The sequence below is a fragment of the Magnolia sinica genome, chromosome 17, assembly GCF_029962835.1.
Source record: "Magnolia sinica isolate HGM2019 chromosome 17, MsV1, whole genome shotgun sequence".
NCBI classification, from domain to species: Eukaryota; Viridiplantae; Streptophyta; class Magnoliopsida; order Magnoliales; family Magnoliaceae; genus Magnolia; species Magnolia sinica.
The window spans coordinates 14448914-14469438 of NC_080589.1; the positions used below are offsets into that span (position 1 = coordinate 14448914).

Below are 20525 nucleotides of genomic sequence, written 5' to 3' on the forward strand. Positions count from 1 at the left end.
AGTGGTTTGGCCACACGGAGTATTTGTGCACTCTATGTCATTCAACTCAACGTGCGCTCGTGCTAGTCGAGTTCGTCAAGTAACCCGATTGTCCCGATGTATGTTCACCATGTATGGACGCTATTGTTTGAATCTAGGGTACCAAACTTACCGATGTAATCCCATTAACCGTTGTACCTTGATCCGCTAAGACTCATAAGCCGCACATGGTGGTATGGGACACCGTGGTCGAGCTGTCGGCCTACGCTAGGGTGACGAGCCTCCCCGTAGTGACCAGTGAGCACACCAGACACGTGAGCCAATTATGGTGGTATGTGACACTATATTCGTGCTGTTGGCCTACATTGATTGGTGATGAGCCCTTTGTGGTGACCTCGAGCATACCTCGCTACTGCATTGAGGCGACGAGCCTTAGGGTAGTAACTAAGGTATGATAGGCGCGCATTGATTAGTGACGAGCCCTTTGCAGTGACCTAAAACCATATGATCGTATGAGATTATCTAGGACTGACGACCCTAGAATGGATCACTGTTTGGAAATTGATATGAGGAAGGTACCTTAGCTTCCCAATCCTGCTATATGAAAAGGACTAATAACAACTTGGTAATCATGTTCATATACCACATTGCATGTGCGTAGGAGTCGTTGGCACTGCGGGAGGTTGTCATGCGTACCGTAAGATGAAGACGCTGAGGGAGTGCAGGCGAGGGCATGCATCATTTCTTCATACATCCTTGCATTAACAAGAGTACTTAGGACGTGTTGATTATATTGCCTTATCATTACTTCTTGATTGATTTGATATCATGTTAACTTTTACTATATAGTTTCACTGAGTTGATCACTCACTCCCACATTCTGGGGCGGTGTTTCAACACCAACCAGACCCTGTCTTAGATGCAGATGTTGACGTGACCCTTGAGGCAGAGCAGGATTACGAGGATGATGAGGACGCGTTTTCTTTTATGCAGTTCTCATGCGGGTTCATGTGAGCCATGTCTTGATATGCGAGGGATTCTGGGTTTTCTTTGTAATTGTAATAGATGATGTCATTTTGATACTTGTATTTTTGAAAGCAACACTTGTTATTATGACCTGGCATGCATACGTATTTCAGGCACTTACACATGTACACATATTTCTTTAAGTCTTTCGCTTGCGTCTTTCACTTATCCCTAAATTATGTTTGCAGTTTGGCTTAATCTATTCCATGTTTTATGCACTCATACAGACAACATACATCCATTATTCAATATGTTACATAAGTGATGTTTTGAAACTCGGGAGCTGAGTTATGCTCGACCCCCGAATTTCAGGGTATTACAAGTTGGTATCAGAGCATGATTTGGATTAAATCGGACCTGGGTTATGGTCATACAACGCACGTTGTCGTTACCTTAGTGTAGAAGGGTGTGAGTTGATTGTAGATTTTGTGTATGTTTTCCCGTTGCTCCTATCGGCGAAAGTTTACTGAAAACGATCGTCGAGATCGAGTCTGTGCTCACTCCTAATCACACACAACGACCCATAAATCTCCTCTAGACCGTCTATGGACGAGTTTAGATGGTTTATCTTCCCACCTTAGCCCTTAAAAAGTCTGTAAACTCGAATCTGTATCAGATTCTATTCCTAGTGGCCCGGTATGCGTCGAATCGGACTAAGGGCCCGATCGGGGCAATTCCAGGGGGACCCAGGGGGGGACCCACATCATTTTCAAGCATAGAGGCCAGGATGACCTCGCCTAAACGGCGAGTCATCGCCGGACTGTCCAGAGACCGGCGATGACCTCGCCGGTTCGGCGATCCCTCGCCGCCCAGCGGGCTAGGCCGGGCGGGCCGGCTCGGGCCGACACATGTGGGGTCTTGTGTGGCCCACTCCTCCATGGTTTCTCGATTTTAACCCCTTCTAAACCCTATTTCCTTCACAAACTCACCCTCCAAGCTTCCCTTTTCTTGAAATTTCTCTCAAAACTCCACAAAAATTCTTCCCCAAACCCTTTCTTCTTCCATTTTCGTGCACACCCATCCAACCCATCTCAAAAACCCATCTCCATTGTTGTTTTCTCTCTCTTTCCTTTCCATTTGAGCACCCAAATCCTTCCTTTGGGTCTTCAAATTGTGGGAGCCTCACCATTCTTCCCATTTCCCTCTTTTCTCTCATTTTCTATGGCTCTATTTGAGCTTGTGACGGCCATATTTTCCATCTCCACCATTCTCTCTTTGATGGGGAAGAAGAGAGCACCCGTTGATGAAGCCGGGCCTAGTCGCCCAACCCGTGCATGGAGGCCGAGAGGTGCCGCTGCGAGCACGACCGCCACCCGTGAGTTTCAAACGAAGCGGGACCTTGATCCTCAAGCTCCCATTGGAAGAACTTTGTTGGCGGAGCTATCTCATGGAGTCTATGAAGGTCGTAGGGTCCTTTTTGAGGCTCATGTAGATCCACGGCTGTTTGGTGAATTTCTCTTATTGGAGCGCCTGGAAGGGGCTGGTTGGTGTCCCCTGTTAGAGGGCGAATACCGCGCCAATGTGGGTACTGTCCGAGCTTTTTATGTCCACATTCAGGAACCTTCGCTGGAGCCTCTGCAATTCAAGATCCCTTGCGGAAGAGATCGGGAGGCTACGATTAACGTCGCTTTGATATCCCGACTCCTAAACGTGCCGCTTGACGAGGTTCATGCGAGTGAGAAGAATTTGAGCAGTGCGCGGGAGAGGGATCGCCGCATGCAGTTCTTGTGTGGTCGTCTGGTCGAATGGCAGTAGAATAGAAGCCTTTTAGCTACCAACATGACGGACGACTTCTGTTTGCTTCACCACATGTGCACATTCAATATTTATCCAAGGTGGAGCAACCGCAGCGAGTGTACGCGCCTGATAGTAGATTTTCTGTATCAGGTGGGGCAAGGAGAGAAGCTATGTGTGCCAATGTACATCTTGCGTCAGATTATTCTTATTGCTCCTTCGAATAGGAGGACCAAATCGCTCTCATTTGGCTAACTCATTTGTAAGCTTGCACATGAGTTTGGCTATAAGCTTGGGGCAAAAAAGCCGGTACCTGTTTGATACATTAATGAGATGACCCTAAATCAGATGGACATTGGGCCTCGTCGACGACAAGCCTCACCTGAAGAAAGTGAGGATGAGACAGAGAGCGATGAGGAAGAGAGTTATGGCGAGGGTGGAGCAGAGATAGAAGAAGAAGAAGAGCAGGACAAGGAAGAGATAGAGGCCCAGGACACGAGTGAGAGTTCTCCTCCTATGGCACCAGAGCAGAGCGCAGATCAGGCTGTCAGGGATTCCCGTATTGCTTGGCTTGAGGAGGGTCAGGCTGTTCTACACCAGGATATCATGGATCTTCGAGGCCTCGTGAAGCATAAGTTCAAGAAGATGTCTCGAACTCTGAAGTCTATCCTGTGTTGTCTGCAGGATAAGGGTGCCCCTCCTCTATCTCCTGATTCTGACGAGTAGTTGCAGTTGTAGTTGTCCTTTGCTCTATTTGTTGTTTATTTTTATGTGTAGTCATTGTTGGCGTAGTAGTTTGGGAGTTGTTTGTTGTTTGAAGCTTTAGATGTTTTAGTTCACATGCCTTCTCTGTCGTGATTCATGTAATGCTGCACTTCTTGTATTGTGACAATTTTGTTAAATGGAATGCATGTTGTTATCTTTAAGTTGTGATGTAAATGCTATGTGGGTGGATTATGTGAATGTTGAATCTCACAGGTTGCATCCTCTTTTGAATGTCAAGTATGCCTCCTAAGGGATCGAAGACTTCGGCCCGTCTCTCTTTGGTCGAGTCGCTGGCCGGGGTTTCTCCCCTAGGCGATAGCCAGACGGATCCACAGTCGGGCCCATCTTATATTGGTGCTGGGCTGGACTCTCAGCCAGCTACTGGCCCCGCTACTGGGTCGACTCCTATGATACCAACCTTGGCTACACCAGTCACACCTTCGGTTCCTGAGCCGAACCGTGCATCTGCATCGACGCCTTATGCATCTTCATCCGCTCCGCCTCCTGATAGGTTTGAGCAGATGATGCTGTTGATGCAGCAGCAGTAGATTCAGCAGCAGTTTCTATCTTCTATGGCTGGCATTTTTACTCAGTCGATGGGGGCGACTCCACCTGCTTCACTTATGCACCCATCTGGGAGCGCTAGTGCGAGCTGCACATTTGAGCGATTCCAGCACTTACGACCTCCCACATTTGTGGGTTCTCATAGACCCGAGGAGGCCGAGTACTGGATTGATCGCATCTCTAAGATGCTGAGGCCGCTGCACTGTTCTGAGGCTGAGCAGGTCGAGCTTGCCTCCTTCATGTTTTAGAAGGAGGCCAGTTTATGGTAGGACGGTGTTCTCCGCACAGTTGTGGAAGGTTTTGAGTGGACGTGGCAGGCGTTTGAGGCACGTTTCCATGAGAAGTATTTTTCGGTTATGTACCGACACGAGAAGGAGAGTGAGTTCCTTCGCCTCCGTCAGGGAGGGATGTCGGTGGCTGAGTATGAGAACCGGTTTACTGAGCTGAGTTATTATGCTCCTTTGCTTCTGGGTGATCAGCCGATGCGAATGCGGCGTTTTTCTGAAGAGTTGAGGCTTGAGATCCGATCGAAGATATGCTGTGCTAGCATATCTTCTTATGCTGAGTTGGTGAACATGTCTCTGCGAGCTGAGCAGGACGGGGACAGGTCGTCCCGCATGCGAGCACCTATGTTCCCAGACCGCGACCTGACTTTCCGAGCGCACCATTTCTTGGCAAGAGGTCGCGGGCAGATTCTCCTCCTAGGCGTGCAGCGCCGCTCGCTCAGCAGATGCGTTCTGACTTACGCTGTTCATATTGTTGGAAGATTGGGCATTCGGATCGTAATTGCTTTACGCGAATGCGGGACGGTGGATTTACTCCACCGCAGAGGATCAGCCGTCCGATGCAGCAGGTTATATCTCCTCCACCCCTTCGTTCAGCGCCAGTTCATCCATCCTTCAGACTTCTTATACCTCGCTTCAGGCCACCTCAGCGGCCCATAGTTCCTCCACTGAATCGCCCACAGCAGGCTCGAGTTCACGCGCTTACAGCTGAAGCGCCTGTGGCTGACTTGGTACCGAGATCTTTCGAGGTTACAGCTCACATTCAAGGTATTCCCGTTTCTTTATTGGTGGACACAGCTTCCACTACCTCTCTTCTATCGTATGCGGCAGTTAAGCGGCTGAGTTTAGGCATTGTTACTATGAAGGGAGTGACGCTCACTACCGCTACAGGGACATCCTCTGATATTACCAAGAGGTGTATGGGTTGTTTGATTGATCTAGGGAGCAGATCGATTCTTGTTGACCTATTTGTCACACCTTTATACCATTACAATGTCATTTTGGGTATGGATTGGCTCACGAAGATATGAGCAGAGATTGATTGTGAAGCTAGGCTGGTGACAATCCATGGACCTGAGGGCGAGACATTTACTTTCTCTGTTCAGGTCAGTTACCCTTTTCGTTTTGGTTATTATACTTCTTTATTGGAGAGTATTGCTAGTTTGGCACTTGAAAGCACGCCGGTAGTTCAGGATTTTAAAGATGTGTTTGAGTCGATTCCTGGATTACCCCCTCAGTGCGAGATTGATTTTACTATCGATCTCATGCCTGGTGCGACACTAATTTCTTTGCCTACCTATCGCATGCCTCCGAGTGAAATGGAGGAATTGAGGAAGCAGATAGATGACTTGTTGAATCTGGGTTTTATTCGGCCTAGTGTGTCTCCTTGGGGAGCACCTGTCTTATTTGTTAAAAAGAAAGATGGTTCCTTGCGATTATGTATAGATTATCGCAGGTTAAATCAGGTAATTGTGAAGAATAAGTATCCCTTGCCCAGGATCGATGATCTATTTGATCAGTTGAAGGGGGCATGGTACTTTTCGAAGGTTGATCTGCAGTCAGGGTATCATTAGTTGTGCGTCAAGAATGAGGACGTGCAGAAGACTGCATTCAGGACTAGTTTCGGCCATTATGAGTTCCTTGTGATGTCGTTCGGTCTTACGAACGCACTGGCCGTGTTCATGGATCTGATGAACAGGGTGTTTTGGTCATTCTTGTTCCGATTCGTCATTATCTTTATCGATGACATTTTGATATACTCTGCGAGTCGGAAGAGCACGAGGAGCACTTAAGAGCGGTCTTGGATACTCTCAGGAAGAATCAGCTATTTACACAGTTCAAGAAATGTGATTTCTGAAAAGAGGAAGTCAAGTTCCTAGGACATGTGGTGTCTAAGGAAGGGATAGCTGTTGATCTCGCTAAGGTAGCTGTCGTACAGGACTGGAAGCAGCCTGGTTCGGTTACTGAGGTGAGAAGCTTTCTGGGTCTAGCAGGCTATTATCGATGCTTCATTCGAGACTTCTCGAAGATAGCCAGGCCGTTGTCTCAGTTGACACGGAAAGACTTGAAGTTTGCTTGGAATGAGAAGGCGGAGATAGCTTTTCAAGAGCTGAAGGACAAGTTGACGTCCGCCCCTGTGCTAGTATTGCCAGAGCAAGGGGTTAAGTATACGATATATACTGATGCCTCTCGCATTGGTTTGGGTTGTGTCCTTATGCAGAAGGACAGGGTAATTGCATATGCTTCGAGACAGTTGAGGAAACACGAAGAGAATTACCCTACACATGACCTGGAGTTGGTAGCTGTCATTTTCGCATTAAAGCTCTGGAGACATTACCTCTACAGAGAGGAGTTCGAGCTCTTTTGCGACCACAAGAGCCTTAAGTATATTTTCACGCAGCGTGACTTGAATATGAGGCAACGCTGATGGATGGAAACATTGAAAGACTTTAAGTTCGATGTTTCTTACTATCCGGGCAAGGCAAACCTTGTGGCAGATGCGTTGAGTCGCAAGAAGGCTATAGAGTTTGCGGCTCCTTTAATGATAGCAGAATGGGACATGATAGAGTTTGTGTGAGGCTTTGAGCAGAACGGTGGAAGAGCCGTATGAAGTTATCGCACACATTCGAGTACAACCCCTCATTGACGAGAGGATCATTGCAGCTCAGGCAGATGATGAGCTTTTGGCGAAGATGAGAGAGCGGGTTGATTCAGATGAGGACTCTGAGTGGAGTGTTGGTTCAGATGGGGGCCTACGATATCGTGCCCGGCTATGTGTCCTAGACAATCCTGACTTGAGACGGGAGATTCTCGAGTCAACCCATAATTCTAAGCTTGCGATGCATCCAGGTAGCACAAAGATGTATCAGGATATGAGAAGATCCTATTGGTGGGACAACATGAAGGTTCACATCGCTAAGTTTGTATCTCGTTGTCTCACTTGCCAGCAAGTCAAGGCAGAGCATCGCCGACCTCCTGGACTACTTCAGCCTATGCCCATAGCAGAATGGAAGTGTGACTTCATCTCTATGGATTTTGTTTCAGGGTTGCCGAGAACGAAGAAGGGATATGACTCTATTTGGGTGATCGTCGATCGATTTACGAAGTCGGCTCATTTCTTACCGATCAGCGTCACAAACTCTGCAGACGAGTTGGCTAGGTTATACATTAAGGAGATTGTACGTCAGCATGGAGTTCCCTTGGAGATTGTGTCTGACAAAGACACGCGATTCACATTTATCTTCTGAACTCATATCTAGGAAGCGATGGGTGTGAAATTGAAGTTCAGTACCGTGTTTCATCTGCAGACAGATGGGCAGACGGAACGTGTGAATCAGGTTCTGAAAGATATGTTGGGAGCTTGTGTTTTGAATTTCAAGGACAGTTAGGATGATTGTCTCCCTTATGCAGAGTTTGCATATAACAATAGCTTCCAGGAGAGTATCGGCATGGCTCCCTACGAGGCATTGTATGGTCGCCCGTGTAGAGCACCGCATTGCTGGGCAGAAGTTGGTGAGCGCAGTTTGATTGGCCCGGAGTTGGTACAGGCAACTTCAGAGAAAGTTGACATTATTCGACGTCGACTTCTAACAGCCCAGAGCAGGCAGAAGAGTTACGCTGATACGAGGCGGCGACCGCTTGAGTTTGAGGTTAGAGACCATGTATTTCTTAAGGTTTTCCCTATGAAGGGAGTTCTGCGGTTCGGTAAGAAGGGAAAGCTCACGCCGAGATTTGTTGGTACATTTCAAATACTGGATCGAGTGAGAGCGGTAGCATACCGCCTTGCTTTGCCCACACCACTTGCGGGCGTGCATAACGTATTTTATGTTTCTATGCTGAAAAAGTACGTTCCTGATCCTTCACATATTATTAGTTGGGAGCAGGTGCAGTTGAGCGAGGATGCCACATATGTACTGCGACCGACACGTATCCTAGACAGGAAGGAGCAGGTATTGCGTAGCAAGGTCATCCCTCTTGTGTAAGTACTATGGATGCATCATAGTGAAGAAGAGGCTACTTGGGAGACTGAAGCTGAGGTCAGAAAGAGCTACCCTCAGATCCTTGAGGAGTATGAGAAGGTACGAATTTCGAGGATAAAATTTTTCTTTAAGGAGGGTAGATTGTAATGACCCGAAAAATTTCGTGCCAAGACTCGAGTACTACCTCTATTTTTCCTTAGAAGTTATATGTGGGTTAATTAGCGTTAAAATCAATTGCTTGTGAAATTTGCACTAATTACTTTAAATCTGATCTGTAGGACTCAAAACCTGTAGAATCGTTAACGCTATGTTATCCTGAAATCTTAGATTCAACACTAAATCCAGTTGCTCTCGGGAGTATTTGGAAACTTTGTATCGGACCTGGACCGCGTGTCGAAAATCCGATAGCGTCGATCTTAGATAATTTTGGTCATCTTGTTGGGCTTGACCATCACCTCAAAAATCAAGTCCAAATGATGTCCTGGGTCGATTTGCATGGGTCCGGAGTAAAGAGTGTGAGAAAGTTGAGAAATTAAATATAATTTATGAAATCTGAGTCGTGTCGCTTGCGCGCCGATTCTAAGCTTTCTGACCGTTAGATTTTGACCCAATTTCACCCTTGGATCAGGGAAGATGGCCCAAGCATGTCATAATGCTTGTGGACCTGATCGAGTTTCAATGACTGTTGAATTGAGAGTGGTCCGCCACGGCTGATCTGTAAATCCGATCGGTACGAAAACTCAGCCTGACCTAGATCCATGGTCAGTGAGCTTAAGTCCGACCGCACGTGGGAAAAGGACCACCAGAATTGCTCTGTTGGATCGGAATAGACCTGATTTGGTTATAACCTAAGTATACCTTGGCCCTGGGGCTATTTTCATCCATATTATGCCTATATAAAGACTTTAAAACCCTCACTCTCTTTCCCATACGAATTTCCTAACCCTAGCTAAGAAAGAGAGAGGAAGTGAGAGAGAAAGTGAGAGAGAAGTTGGTGAATCATCTGAGATTCTTTCCTGTTGTTCTGCATACCTAAACCATCACTTTTGAATCGTTATTCCGGCGATTCTAAGTTCCTTCTTGAGTAAGTTAATCAAACCCTAGTCTGTTTTAGAGCTTAGACTTGTCTAAGTGTTGATGTAGCTCATTTCTATTCTTGCTTTAGGTTTTCTAGTCGCCGTTGATGGAGACTTATCGTCTGAATCGGATCTATTGTATTTTTCTGGTTTAAGGTGCGGACTATATTTGTATAGGTTATGGTTTTCAAGGCTTTCAATATTGGGTAATGGTTTATTATTGTTGTGGATGAAATTTCACATGCCAACTGTGATGTTTATTTTACGTTCCTGATATGTATGTGTTTTATTGAGATTTGTGTATTCTATGTATATGTAGGAAGTATCGTATACGTATAAAATATGAACTTGTGTTTGCCATGATTAATTATTGTGTACTTATCGTAGTTGTATAGGTGTCAACTCCTTGGCGAAAGGATTTGGCTAAATGTGTGTTATCACCAACATATGTCATGTATGTTGGACTATGTAGTTTAAGTGTTTGTAGAAATGTCTCAATGGTTAAGTGTGTAATATATTAACCTATTATGAGCGTTGAGAAGAGATTCTCAACTATCCTAGTGGTGTGTATGATTTCCTACATGTAATCTACATTCTTTGTTGTTTAACTTCAAACACTACTTATGTGTAATTCATGCTAAGTTGATATTCATCACATGCTTCCATATTGTATGATTAGAATTGTTGTTCCATTACTGTTCTAAATTGTTATTATGAATCTCTGTTATAATTGAACATGTTTGGGACTATGGAATAGTCCAGGAAATCGATAACAATCCTTAAGTTCGTGGCCGAGGTTGTTTTCGCCACGTAGGACGTGTTTGACGAACCCAAGTCGTATTAGGATAGTTGGCAATGGTTTGGCCACACGGAGTGTTTGCGCACTCTATGTCGTTCAATTCAACGTGCGCTCGTGCTAGTCGAGTTCGTCAAGTAACCCGATTGTCCCGATGTATGTTCACCATGTATGGACGCTATTGTTTAAATCTAGGATACCAAACTTACCGATGTAATCCCGTTAACTGTTATACCTTGATCCGCTAAAACTCATGAGCCGGGCATGGTGGTATGGGACACCGTGGTCGAGCTGTCGGCCTACGCTGGGATGACGAGCCTCCTCGAAGTGACCAGTGAGCACACCAGATTCGTGAGCCGATTATGGTGGTATGGGACACTATATTCGTGCTGTCGGCCTACATTGATTGGTGACGAGCCCTTTGTAGTGACCTCGAGCATACCTCGCTACTGCATTGAGGCGACGAGCCTTAGGGTAGTAACTAAGGTATAATAGGTGCGCATTGATTGGTGACGAGCCCTTTGCAGCGACCTAAAACCATATGATCATATGAGATTGTCTAAGACTGACGACCCTAGAATGGATCACTGTTTGGAAATTGATATGAGGAAGGTACCTTAGCTTCCCAATCCTGCTGTATGAAAAGGACTAATAACAACTTGGTAATCATGTTCATATACCACATTGCATGTGCGTAGGAGTCGTTGGCACTGCGGGAGGTTGTCATGCGTACCGTAAGATGAAGACACTGAGGGAGTGCAGGCGAGGGCATGCATCATTTCTTCATACATCCTTGCATTAACAAGAGTATTTAGAACGTGTTGATTATATTGCCTTATCATTACTGCTTGATTGATTCGATATCATGTTAACTTTTACTGTATAGTTTCACTGAGTTGATCACTCACTCCCACATTCTGGGGCGGTGTTTCAACACCAACCAGACCCTGTCTTAGATGCAGATGTTGACGCGACCCCTGAGGCAGAGAAGGATTACGAGGATGATGAGGACGCGTTTTCTTTTATGCGTTCTAAGGCGGGTTCATGTGAGCCATGTCCTGATATGCTGGGATTCTGGGTTTTCTTTGTAATTGTAATAGATGATGTCATTTTAATACTTGTATTTTTAAAAGCAACACTTGTTATTATGACCTGGCATGTATACGTATTTCAGGGACTTGCACATGTACACATATATTTCTTTAAGTATTCCGCTTGCGTCTTTCACTTATTCCTGAATTATGTTTGCAGTTTGGCTTAATCTATTCCATGTTTTATGCACTCATACAGACAACATACATCCATCATTTCATATGTTGCATAATTGATGTTTTGAAACTCGGGAGATAAGTTATACTCAACCCCCGAATTTCAGGGCGTTACAGTTTTGGTTTGGGATCTTTGTGGAATTATCGTAATCCCAAGGTTCTAGGGATCTAATCCGATCCTCTAAAGATCTTGGGAGAGATCTCCAGGCCGTTGGAAAGATATTTGGACTATTGGTCTGAGAATAAATTGTTTTATGAGGTTTACATGAAGTCAGCATTTGGCTTCTTTCAGTGGTCACCCTGAACTATACCCGAGCTCTGGATGAGCTATGATCGAACTCTGGTCGAACTTCGACCAAGCTATGGCTGAGCTATGGCCGACCTATAGCAGAGCTATGACTAACCTATAAGTTAGGTCGATAATTGGCCATTTAAGTAGGCTTATAGTTGTATTTTCTTTGAATGTCCTTACAGTCGCATTGACCTCTTAGAAGGTCGGCCTGTTTCTGGACGTAAACGCCCTTTAGGGCTGGAATATTAAAGGGTCCGTACTGTTTAGTAGAGTTGGTCCATTCTATAAATTGATCCAGCGATTTAACTATTTTTCACCCCAACAGAAATTTTTTTTATATTTCTCTTGGTTCTTTTCCCGGTGAATTCGATAAGTCAATTTGAGGAGGAGCCTGGAGAAGTTGAGTGCTCACCTCACGTTCTCCCCTGCGTCAGCTTTCCAGGAAATCCGCGTACCCGGTCTGCACCTATCTGATTGTTGCGCAAAGTGAAAAAGGGTCGGGGATTGCGTACGACACCCTATCATACGGAAGCTCTGTAGTGAGACGCTAGGTGGAAATCCATTATCCATGTTAAGCTATGTTTTCCCTTGATCCAGATCAAATATTGAGACATTGCATATAACCATTGGATCTCGTCTGTCACTCGGCGGTTCATGGTCCTGGTAAGGGCTCTATGGAGGACATCTTAATGTATGTATTTTAACCACGCCCATCCATTTTGATAGATCATTTTAGGAGCCCCAAGAGAGCCAGATCCAAGGATCTAGTGGACCACTCCACAGGAAAAGGTGGGGATGGAATGCCTACCGTTGAAAAACTTAGGAGGGCCACTTAAGTTTTGGATCAAGCTGATATTTATGTTTTCCCTTGATCCAGTTCTATCTGACCTTATTAACAGGTTAGACGACAAATAAACATCATGGTGGGCCCCAGGAAGGTTTCAATAGTGAGCATCCTTGTCACTTGGTGTGGTCCACTCAAAACTTCAATCTGCCTCCCTTTTGGGCACGTGCCCTACAATGATCTTTCATAATGGGTGGATGGCGTGGATAAAATACATACATCACGGCAGGCCCCACAGATCCCTTGCCAAGGCCGTTCGTCTCTAGCTAGGTCCTAGTGAGGTAGTATGCAATTAATGCACCTCCTACTTGCATTGGGACATTTATACAATCTAATTGATTAATCTAGACTGTCCATTAGGTCCCACATAGATTTCACTGGACACCATGCATATAACACACCAACATAAATATCCTAACAATATAATCATTAGCCTTTAACATGAATGGCCTAGATCATCCACGCAAAAATAGGTCCGAACAACAATTGAGGACCATCAAAGTTTGCTTATGACTCTAAAGAGACATTTTTTTTTTTTTCAGGCGACCCTAACCATCCAATACATTACATAAAAAAAATAAAAAAATAAAAAATAAAAAATAAAAAAAAAAGAAGAAAAAGACGGCTAGGAAAATAAGGACAAATCCCGGTTGGATTGACTCAGTCAATCATTTTAAGTCTTGGGCGGTAGCCTCTAAATATATTATAAGCTTAATAGACAGTTTGGACTGATCCATTGGACTGTTCTAAGTGGTCAGATGCAAGTATGAGCATTGTAACTTACAATGACACTCGCTTATAAATTATTTCTTTTTTGGTCCATCATATTGTCTATGTCCCATCCAACCCATGTATTAAGTGATCCCCATCATAATGACACAAATTTTAAAAAATCAGACTTATGGGATCATTGATCGAGCCACACCATAGAGATACAGTTGTTACGTGAGTTCCATTTTTTTTAAAAGAGAAAGGTACCAGCTGTCGTTTTATAGACGTGAAAATTACTTTTATAATGCTCACGCCAAACAATCTTATCTTCGAAAAAGTTGGGGTTATACCAAGATGATCTCAAATTTAGGGCGATTGGCTCATTGGGCCGGCTACACCAGCATACTATGGGTTCACTTGGTATCTTTACTTTAATTTAATAAGAGGTTTTTATATAAGAGATATTCTAATAAGTGTGTATATATATATATATATATATATATATAAAATTCTAGCTCTTGTTTTAAATAAGTTTGTTTGGTAAAATTATTATTTAAAAAAAAAAACTCTTATATAAAACAAACGCATATATATAATAAAATGTCTAAATGTGTATTTTTCTAGGGGTAGTTAATGTTATTTATATATATATATATATATATATATATATATATATATATATATATATATATAAACAACTTGTAAAACTATGACAATTTTGACGGTTGATTTAGTGGATCTCACCATAGATGGACAACTGTGCCCTGAATGGGAAAAGAATGAATGACTATCTTTCTGTTTTAAAACATTTGGGTTGTCCATTATGCCCAACATTGGATGTGGATCATCCATCATATGATGCCCACCTTTGATGTAGTTTGTCTAGATCATGTCGACCAAACCTTCAAAGTGGGTTATCTATCATGCAAAGCCTATCTTGGATGTGGACCATCCATCATTAGGTGCTGACCTTTGACATGGACCATCAACTATGCAGTGCCCACCTTGATATTGGTCATCCATATTGTAGGGCCCACCATCAATGCTAATTTTCCTTTCATGTGGGGCCCTTCAATGTCCTCTAGATCTACCCTTCACGTAGAGCCCACATTTGATGTGCCCATAGTGTGGCCCTAGCTACCTTTGAAGTGGGTTGTCCATCATGTGAGGCCTAGTTTTGATGTCCATTATCCATTGTGTGGGGCGCACCTTCTATGTGTTCATCATACGAGACTTTGGATGTGGATTGTTTATTAGGTGGGGCCCACTTGATATGGACTATCCATCACAAGGGGCCACACTTCAACTTGGGTCATCCATCATGTGAGGCCCACTTCGTCCATTATGTGGGCCATTCATTATGTGGGGCCTGCCTTCAACATGGGTTGTTCATCATGTGAGCCCACCTTTGATGTCAACCATCCATCATGTGGACCCACCTTCCATGTCCACCATCCATCATGTGCGTTCCACCTTTGATGTGGATGGTCCATCATGATGGGCCACACTTTGATGTGGGCCATCCATCATGTGGGGCCCACCTTTGATGTGAACCATGCATTATGTTTCCACCTTGATGTAGACCATTCATCATGTGGGGCACCGCCTTCAATATGGGTCATTCATCATGCGTGTTCCCTTTGATGTCCATCATCCATCATGTGGGTCCCACTTTTGTTGTGGACCATCCATCATGTGGGGCTCACTTGATGTGGATAATACAAGCAGGGCCATATTTTGATGTGGGCCATCCATCATGTGGGACCCACCATTGCTATAAACCATGCATTATGTGGGCTCACCTTGATGTGGACCATTCATTATGTGGGGCCCAACCTTCAATATGGGGCATTCATGATGTGAGCCTACCTTTGATGTCAACCTTCCATCATGTGATCCCACCTTCGATGTCCTCCATCCATCACGCAAGTCCCACCTTTGATGTGGACCATTCATCAGGTGGGGCCTGGTTGATGTGGATCATCCATCATATTAGGCCAAACTTTGATGTGGGCCATCCATCATGTAAGGCCCATTTTTTATGTAACCATGCATTATGTGTGTAACAAACCAAGATTTCGACTCTCGTGGACAACATGAAAAACCGAATTTCAAGATAATAATTTGTATATAACAAATTTTAATTACTCCACATGTTCCTTACAATCATATAGTTTCCTCTTTTCATGCCACATCTCTAAAATTCCATAACATAAATCACATGGGTTTCTATAATTCCACAACATAAACCACAAGCGATGAGAGGCTTCCTTGTGACGTAGCATTCAAATACATAAGCTTGTCATCACACGATCACATATCGTACCATGTCCATCATCATAGCATATTCATCATAGATTTTCCATGTTAAACACAATCAAATCACTCATAAACAACCCAACAAATAGGCCAATCTATATTACAACATATAGGGTCCATATGGGCTAACCCAGTGGGTGCACCTTATAGACTCAGCGAGTTAGCTCATGAGATCTATCATCATAGGATATCCATTTAAGCAACATACACTCACACGCTACCCTAGATGTGTTTCCAACATCAATTCCACATAGTTTATGAGCTTTACATCATGTAGTTTTTTTTTTTCAAGACCATTTCATGTTTGTATTTTTTTTTTCACCTCAAGGGATCATGTATATATTCCAAGAAAAAAACCGGGAGGGCATCACAAAAGGGGGCCCCTCCCAGCCTGTACACATTCGGGATCTCCTGATAAAAGCGAGGAGGAACCTATTGTAAAACTAATAACCAAAAAAGAAAGAGAAACCATGGAATCTGACGCCACCGCCGGGCGAGCACCGGGACACACCTCCCCTAAGCCTTCACCGCACCTAACCCCAGCTTATCAAGGAAGATCTGCCCTCTGACCACCCATGGGAGATTCGACCTGGCTAAGAAGGTAGCTGAAAGCTGCAAGGAGCTACCCAACCTAGTCAAGGCATCCACCGGCCCATTTCCTTCCCTGTGCGTATGCTGAACTCTGACTTGGCCCAAAGCTATCAGACCCTTGATCCTCTTACACCAATTTTGCCACTTCCATCCAATTGAGGACTTCCCAATGAGTGCGTTCACAACCTGGAGGGAGTCCGATTCTATAATAATCTTAGCCAAACCCCTTTTGAGGCAATGTAATAACCCGTCGTGGACAGCTCTGACTTTTGCCCCAGTGTTCGACAACACCCCATAACCCGCAGCGAACCCAAAAATAAAATCACCCCGATCATTTCTGCATATGCCTCCTCCTCCCGCCTTCCCTGGGTTGCCCATCGAAGACCCATCCACGTTTAGCTTGAACCATGAAGCCGGGGGTTTGAGCCATACTACAAGTTGGGCTCTCCTCGAAGGACACGTAGGCGCTGTGATCCCTAGACCGGCAAGGACCCGACTTTGAGCCCATGAGCTGGACCGAGAAGGGGCCCGAGAATTGACGATTGCATGGACCCACCCTTTAACACGCGAGGCTTGCATTTACTGAGAAGGATGCGAACCCTCAAATTTTGCTTCATTTCTACCTCTCCAAATCTCCCAAAGAATGATACATGGAATCAGTTTATTAAGGACCCCACCCTAGCCCCCAAGATTTGGCCCGTTCCACCAGTGTCGCAGCCTGTCTTCTATTGAGCTGGTCGTCATCAAGTTTCTGCTAAAAATATCCACAAAATGTGAGCAAATCGCTGTGGCCCTATCGCTAAGAAGGAAAAGATGGGGAGATGTTTCACATCCTGGGACCCGACCCGCAGCCCTGTCACAGTAGACACATTGCGACGCCAATGAGACCCCTTGGGCCTGCACAACACTTTCGACCGGGATCACCCCTTGGATGCACCTCCAAGTGAGAAGCGAGATTTTGGGAGGCAAGAGGGTATGCCACATTTGCTTCGCCCAAAAGACACGGGGCCTGGACCGACGGCTGGAATCCCAAGTTGTTTTAACAGAGAACTGGCCGTCAGGGAAGAAAGGCCAGATTGGCGACACTGGCTCTTTAGACGTACAGAACCCTTTATGAAAAATGAAGTTGATGGTTTCCTGCGAGAGGAAGGAGGGCACCGCTGAAGGCGGGAGAGGCCTAGCATTGCCTAGAAAATCGCGAATCTGTATACCCTGCAATGTCGCGGGGATGGGGGCCGTGACTCTACTCTCCAGAGGGCCTAGCCCCGTCCAATTGGTCTTCCAAAGACACCGATCTCCTCTCCCAACCTGCCAAATCACCTGAGATTCCGTGTAAGGAAAAAGCTCACGAATTTTTCTCCATACAGGGGAGGCCGCAGTCATCCCACGACCTGTGCCACCATCATCCGCTAAGTCTCTACCATATGTCGTGGCCATGAAAGAACCCCAAAGGCTGCAGAATCCCTGGTATTTGACAGATCATACCATTTTGAGTCGCAGCGCCTTCATAACGTTAGCCAATTTCCTTATACCCAAACCTCCTTTCGACTTGGGCATTGTAATCACTGACCAACTTCTCCAAGGAAGTTTCTTCCGGCCCTCATTCCAACCCTAAAAGAAGTCCGCAAACCTACTTTCTAAGGCCTTTAACACTGCGGAAGGAACCGAAGCTGCCGCTAACATGTGAAGCGGAATACTGCTCACAACATTTTGCAGCAGAACAACTCTGCCAACCTGAGTAAGGCAACGAGACTGCCACCCTCTGATTTTGCAATCCACCTTGTCCAACAACCGCTGAAAATCGGCTGATTTCTTTCTCCCTGCTCCAACTGGGACCCCCAAGTACTGCATAGATTCCATGACTCGCGACATCCTAAGGGCCTGCTAAGTTGACGATGCCCTGGTGGCAGAAATACGACCTGAACACAAAAAACTGCTCTTGAGCAGATTGATTTGCTAGCCTGAAGCTCTTTGATAGCAGTCCAGAAAACGCTTCATGGCCCGAATGGATTTGAGACCTCCGTTAAGGAATAACAACGTGTCGTCAGCGTACAACAGATGGGAAATTCGAGGAGAACTCCTGCCTAGATGAAAGGGGTTGCAGCTACCTCGATCCAATAGATTTTTGACTCCCCTACTCAATACTTCTGCTCTTAAAATGAATAAGCTGGGAGATAACGGGTCTCCTTGTCTAAGGCCTCTGGTGGATTTGAAGAAACCCGCTGATTCACCATTAATGAGCACCGAGAACCAACAATTAGACCAACATCACCCTACTAGCTTCACCCATTGCCCTGCGAACCCAAACCTCTCCAAGACTTTCTTGAGGAAGGCCCACTCCACCCTATCGTACGCCTTCTCCATGTCCAGCTTGACCGCTATATTTCCCCCTCGCACTCTTTTGTTTAAATTTTGAAGAACTTCCTGTGAGAGCCCAATATTCTCAGCCATAGACCGCCCTAGGACAAAAGCTCCTTGCTCGGGAGAGATCGCCTTTGGGAGGACCTTACTCAGCCTAGTCGCAATGATTTTAGCTAAAATCTTGTAGACATTGTTGCAGAGGCTAATTGGTCTGTAATCAGATTTTTTTTTGGCGTTGCACCTTTCGGAATAAGGCATATAAGCGAAGAAGTGAACGCCCTAAGAAAAGTTCCTTTAGCGAAGATAAACGCTGCTGCCTTCAGCAGGTCAACATCGACAATGTCCCAGCACCCTGTAAAAAAGGCCCCAGAAAAGACATCCGGACCGGGCGCACCATCTGAAGGGAGGTCAGCAACTGCCCGCTTCACTTCCAGAAGGGACGGGGAAACCATGAGCTCTGCATTGTCATCAACCAATACCAATTGAGGAATCGCAGAGAGGAGGTCTTCCTCCTGATCCATAGCTCCCGCAGAAAAGAGCATGTGAAAGAATCTGACAGCCTCCACTTTGATTTGATCTGGAGACTCCACTATCGTACTAGAGTCAAGCTGAATGGATTTGATCAGCGCTCTTTTATTCTTTTCCGTGGCCGAGGCATGAAAAAATTTTGTGTTCCTATCTCACTCCTTCAGCCAACTATTTCTAGCCTTTTGCTTCCAAAATATCTCCTCCATGAGTTCCAAGCGACAAAGGGAAGCTTTGGCCTCGCTCAAATCATGCTGCACCTGAGCCTCCTCAGCAGGTGATCCTTGAAGAAACAGGAGCTTCTCTTCAAGATCATTGACTATACATTCTGCCTCTTTAACCTGGGTAAAAATATTCTGAAACACATCATTGTTCCAAACTTTAAGGGCCATTTTAACTGACCGAAGCTTCACCTGCAGATTCAACAAGGGGTCCAACGCGCTCTCAGAAACCCAGGCAGCTTTCGCCATATACAGAAAGGACTCATGCTGGAGCCACATCCTTTGGAAACGAAAAGGCTTGGGGCTCGCGAAAATCTGGTTTTGAAGGACTAGCAATAGAGGGGCATGATCAGAACTGGAACGGGGGAGGTGGTCCACCTGAAAGTTGGGGAAACAGGAGTGCTAGTGGTCATTCATGAACACCCGGTCCAACCTGGCCCAAACCCTTAAAGGACCCTGATGGTTGTTGCACCATGTGTATCAGCTCCCAAAAAACCCTGCATCAAATAGGCCCGCACTATTGATTGCTCCAGCGAACTCTTTGGAACTGCGAAGATCCTGAGGTCTCCGACTCCTCTCCACCGCTTCAACAACAACGTTGAAGTCCCCGCAAATGATCCAGGGGCCCTGCATAGCTGTGGCCATTGTCCCCGTCTCCCCCCAAAGAGCTCTCCGCTGCAGTCTGTCGCACTTAGCGTACACGAAGGTTAGGTATACCGGGATTTGGAACGGGGTTAATGTGACAGATAGAGAGATGGTCTGATTTGAGCTAGCACACAATGCTATATCTGGCAGATTCCTACTGAAGATCCAAATCTTTCCCCCTTCCCGACCATTTGAGAAAGGGGTATGGTAGCCTAGCTTGAGGCATACAGCTGTTCTCCTAGAATCCCTGACCATGGGCTCGAGAATGGCTAGAATCCACGGGTTGTGAGACTGAATTAGCCTCCTAAGAGTCCTGATTGTGGGAGCATTCCCTACTCCTCAGGCATTCCACACCAAAATTTTATCCGACATGGGGAACATCTGACTTCGCAGTCTTTTTCTGAAGGAACCTTAGCCTCGAAACCCATTCTGTCCTGGAGGAGGGTTTAACTTGAATCTTCTGAGACAACCTGGCCGACTTATTATTGATCTTCGCCTCCTGTGATTCACAAATCCTTTTAATAGAGGTAGGATCCTGTCCCGA

General features: G+C 45.4%; 2 protein-coding genes across 2 annotated transcripts; both read right to left on the minus strand.

The window, feature by feature from the left end:
* Nucleotides 1-16154: 16154 nt before the first annotated feature.
* LOC131230428 (uncharacterized) lies at nt 16155-16607 on the minus strand. The gene has a single exon (XM_058226353.1). It carries the CDS (start codon nt 16605-16607, stop codon nt 16155-16157), a length of 453 nt encoding a protein of 150 aa, XP_058082336.1.
* A 300-nt stretch (nt 16608-16907) lies between these two features.
* On the minus strand, nt 16908-18089 carry LOC131230429 (uncharacterized). Its single transcript, XM_058226355.1, has 2 exons — nt 17860-18089; nt 16908-17682 (listed from the first exon to the last, which is right to left on the minus strand). The coding sequence occupies exons 1-2, from the start codon at nt 18087-18089 to the stop codon at nt 16908-16910; spliced, it is 1005 nt and encodes a 334-aa protein (XP_058082338.1).
* Between the last annotated feature and the right edge of the window lie 2436 nt (nt 18090-20525).

Coding starts and splice junctions, on each gene's coding strand:
- LOC131230428 (XM_058226353.1), bottom strand. CDS start 16,607: ATGGGCAACCCAGGGAAGGCGGGAGGAGGAGGCATATGCAGAAATGAT.
- LOC131230429 (XM_058226355.1), bottom strand. CDS start 18,089: ATGGAATCTATGCAGTACTTGGGGGTCCCAGTTGGAGCAGGGAGAAAG. Junction 17,683..17,859: donor TTAAAGGCCTTAGAAAGTAG/GTTTGCGGACTT, acceptor GGGATTCTGCAG/CCTTTGGGGTTCTTTCATGG.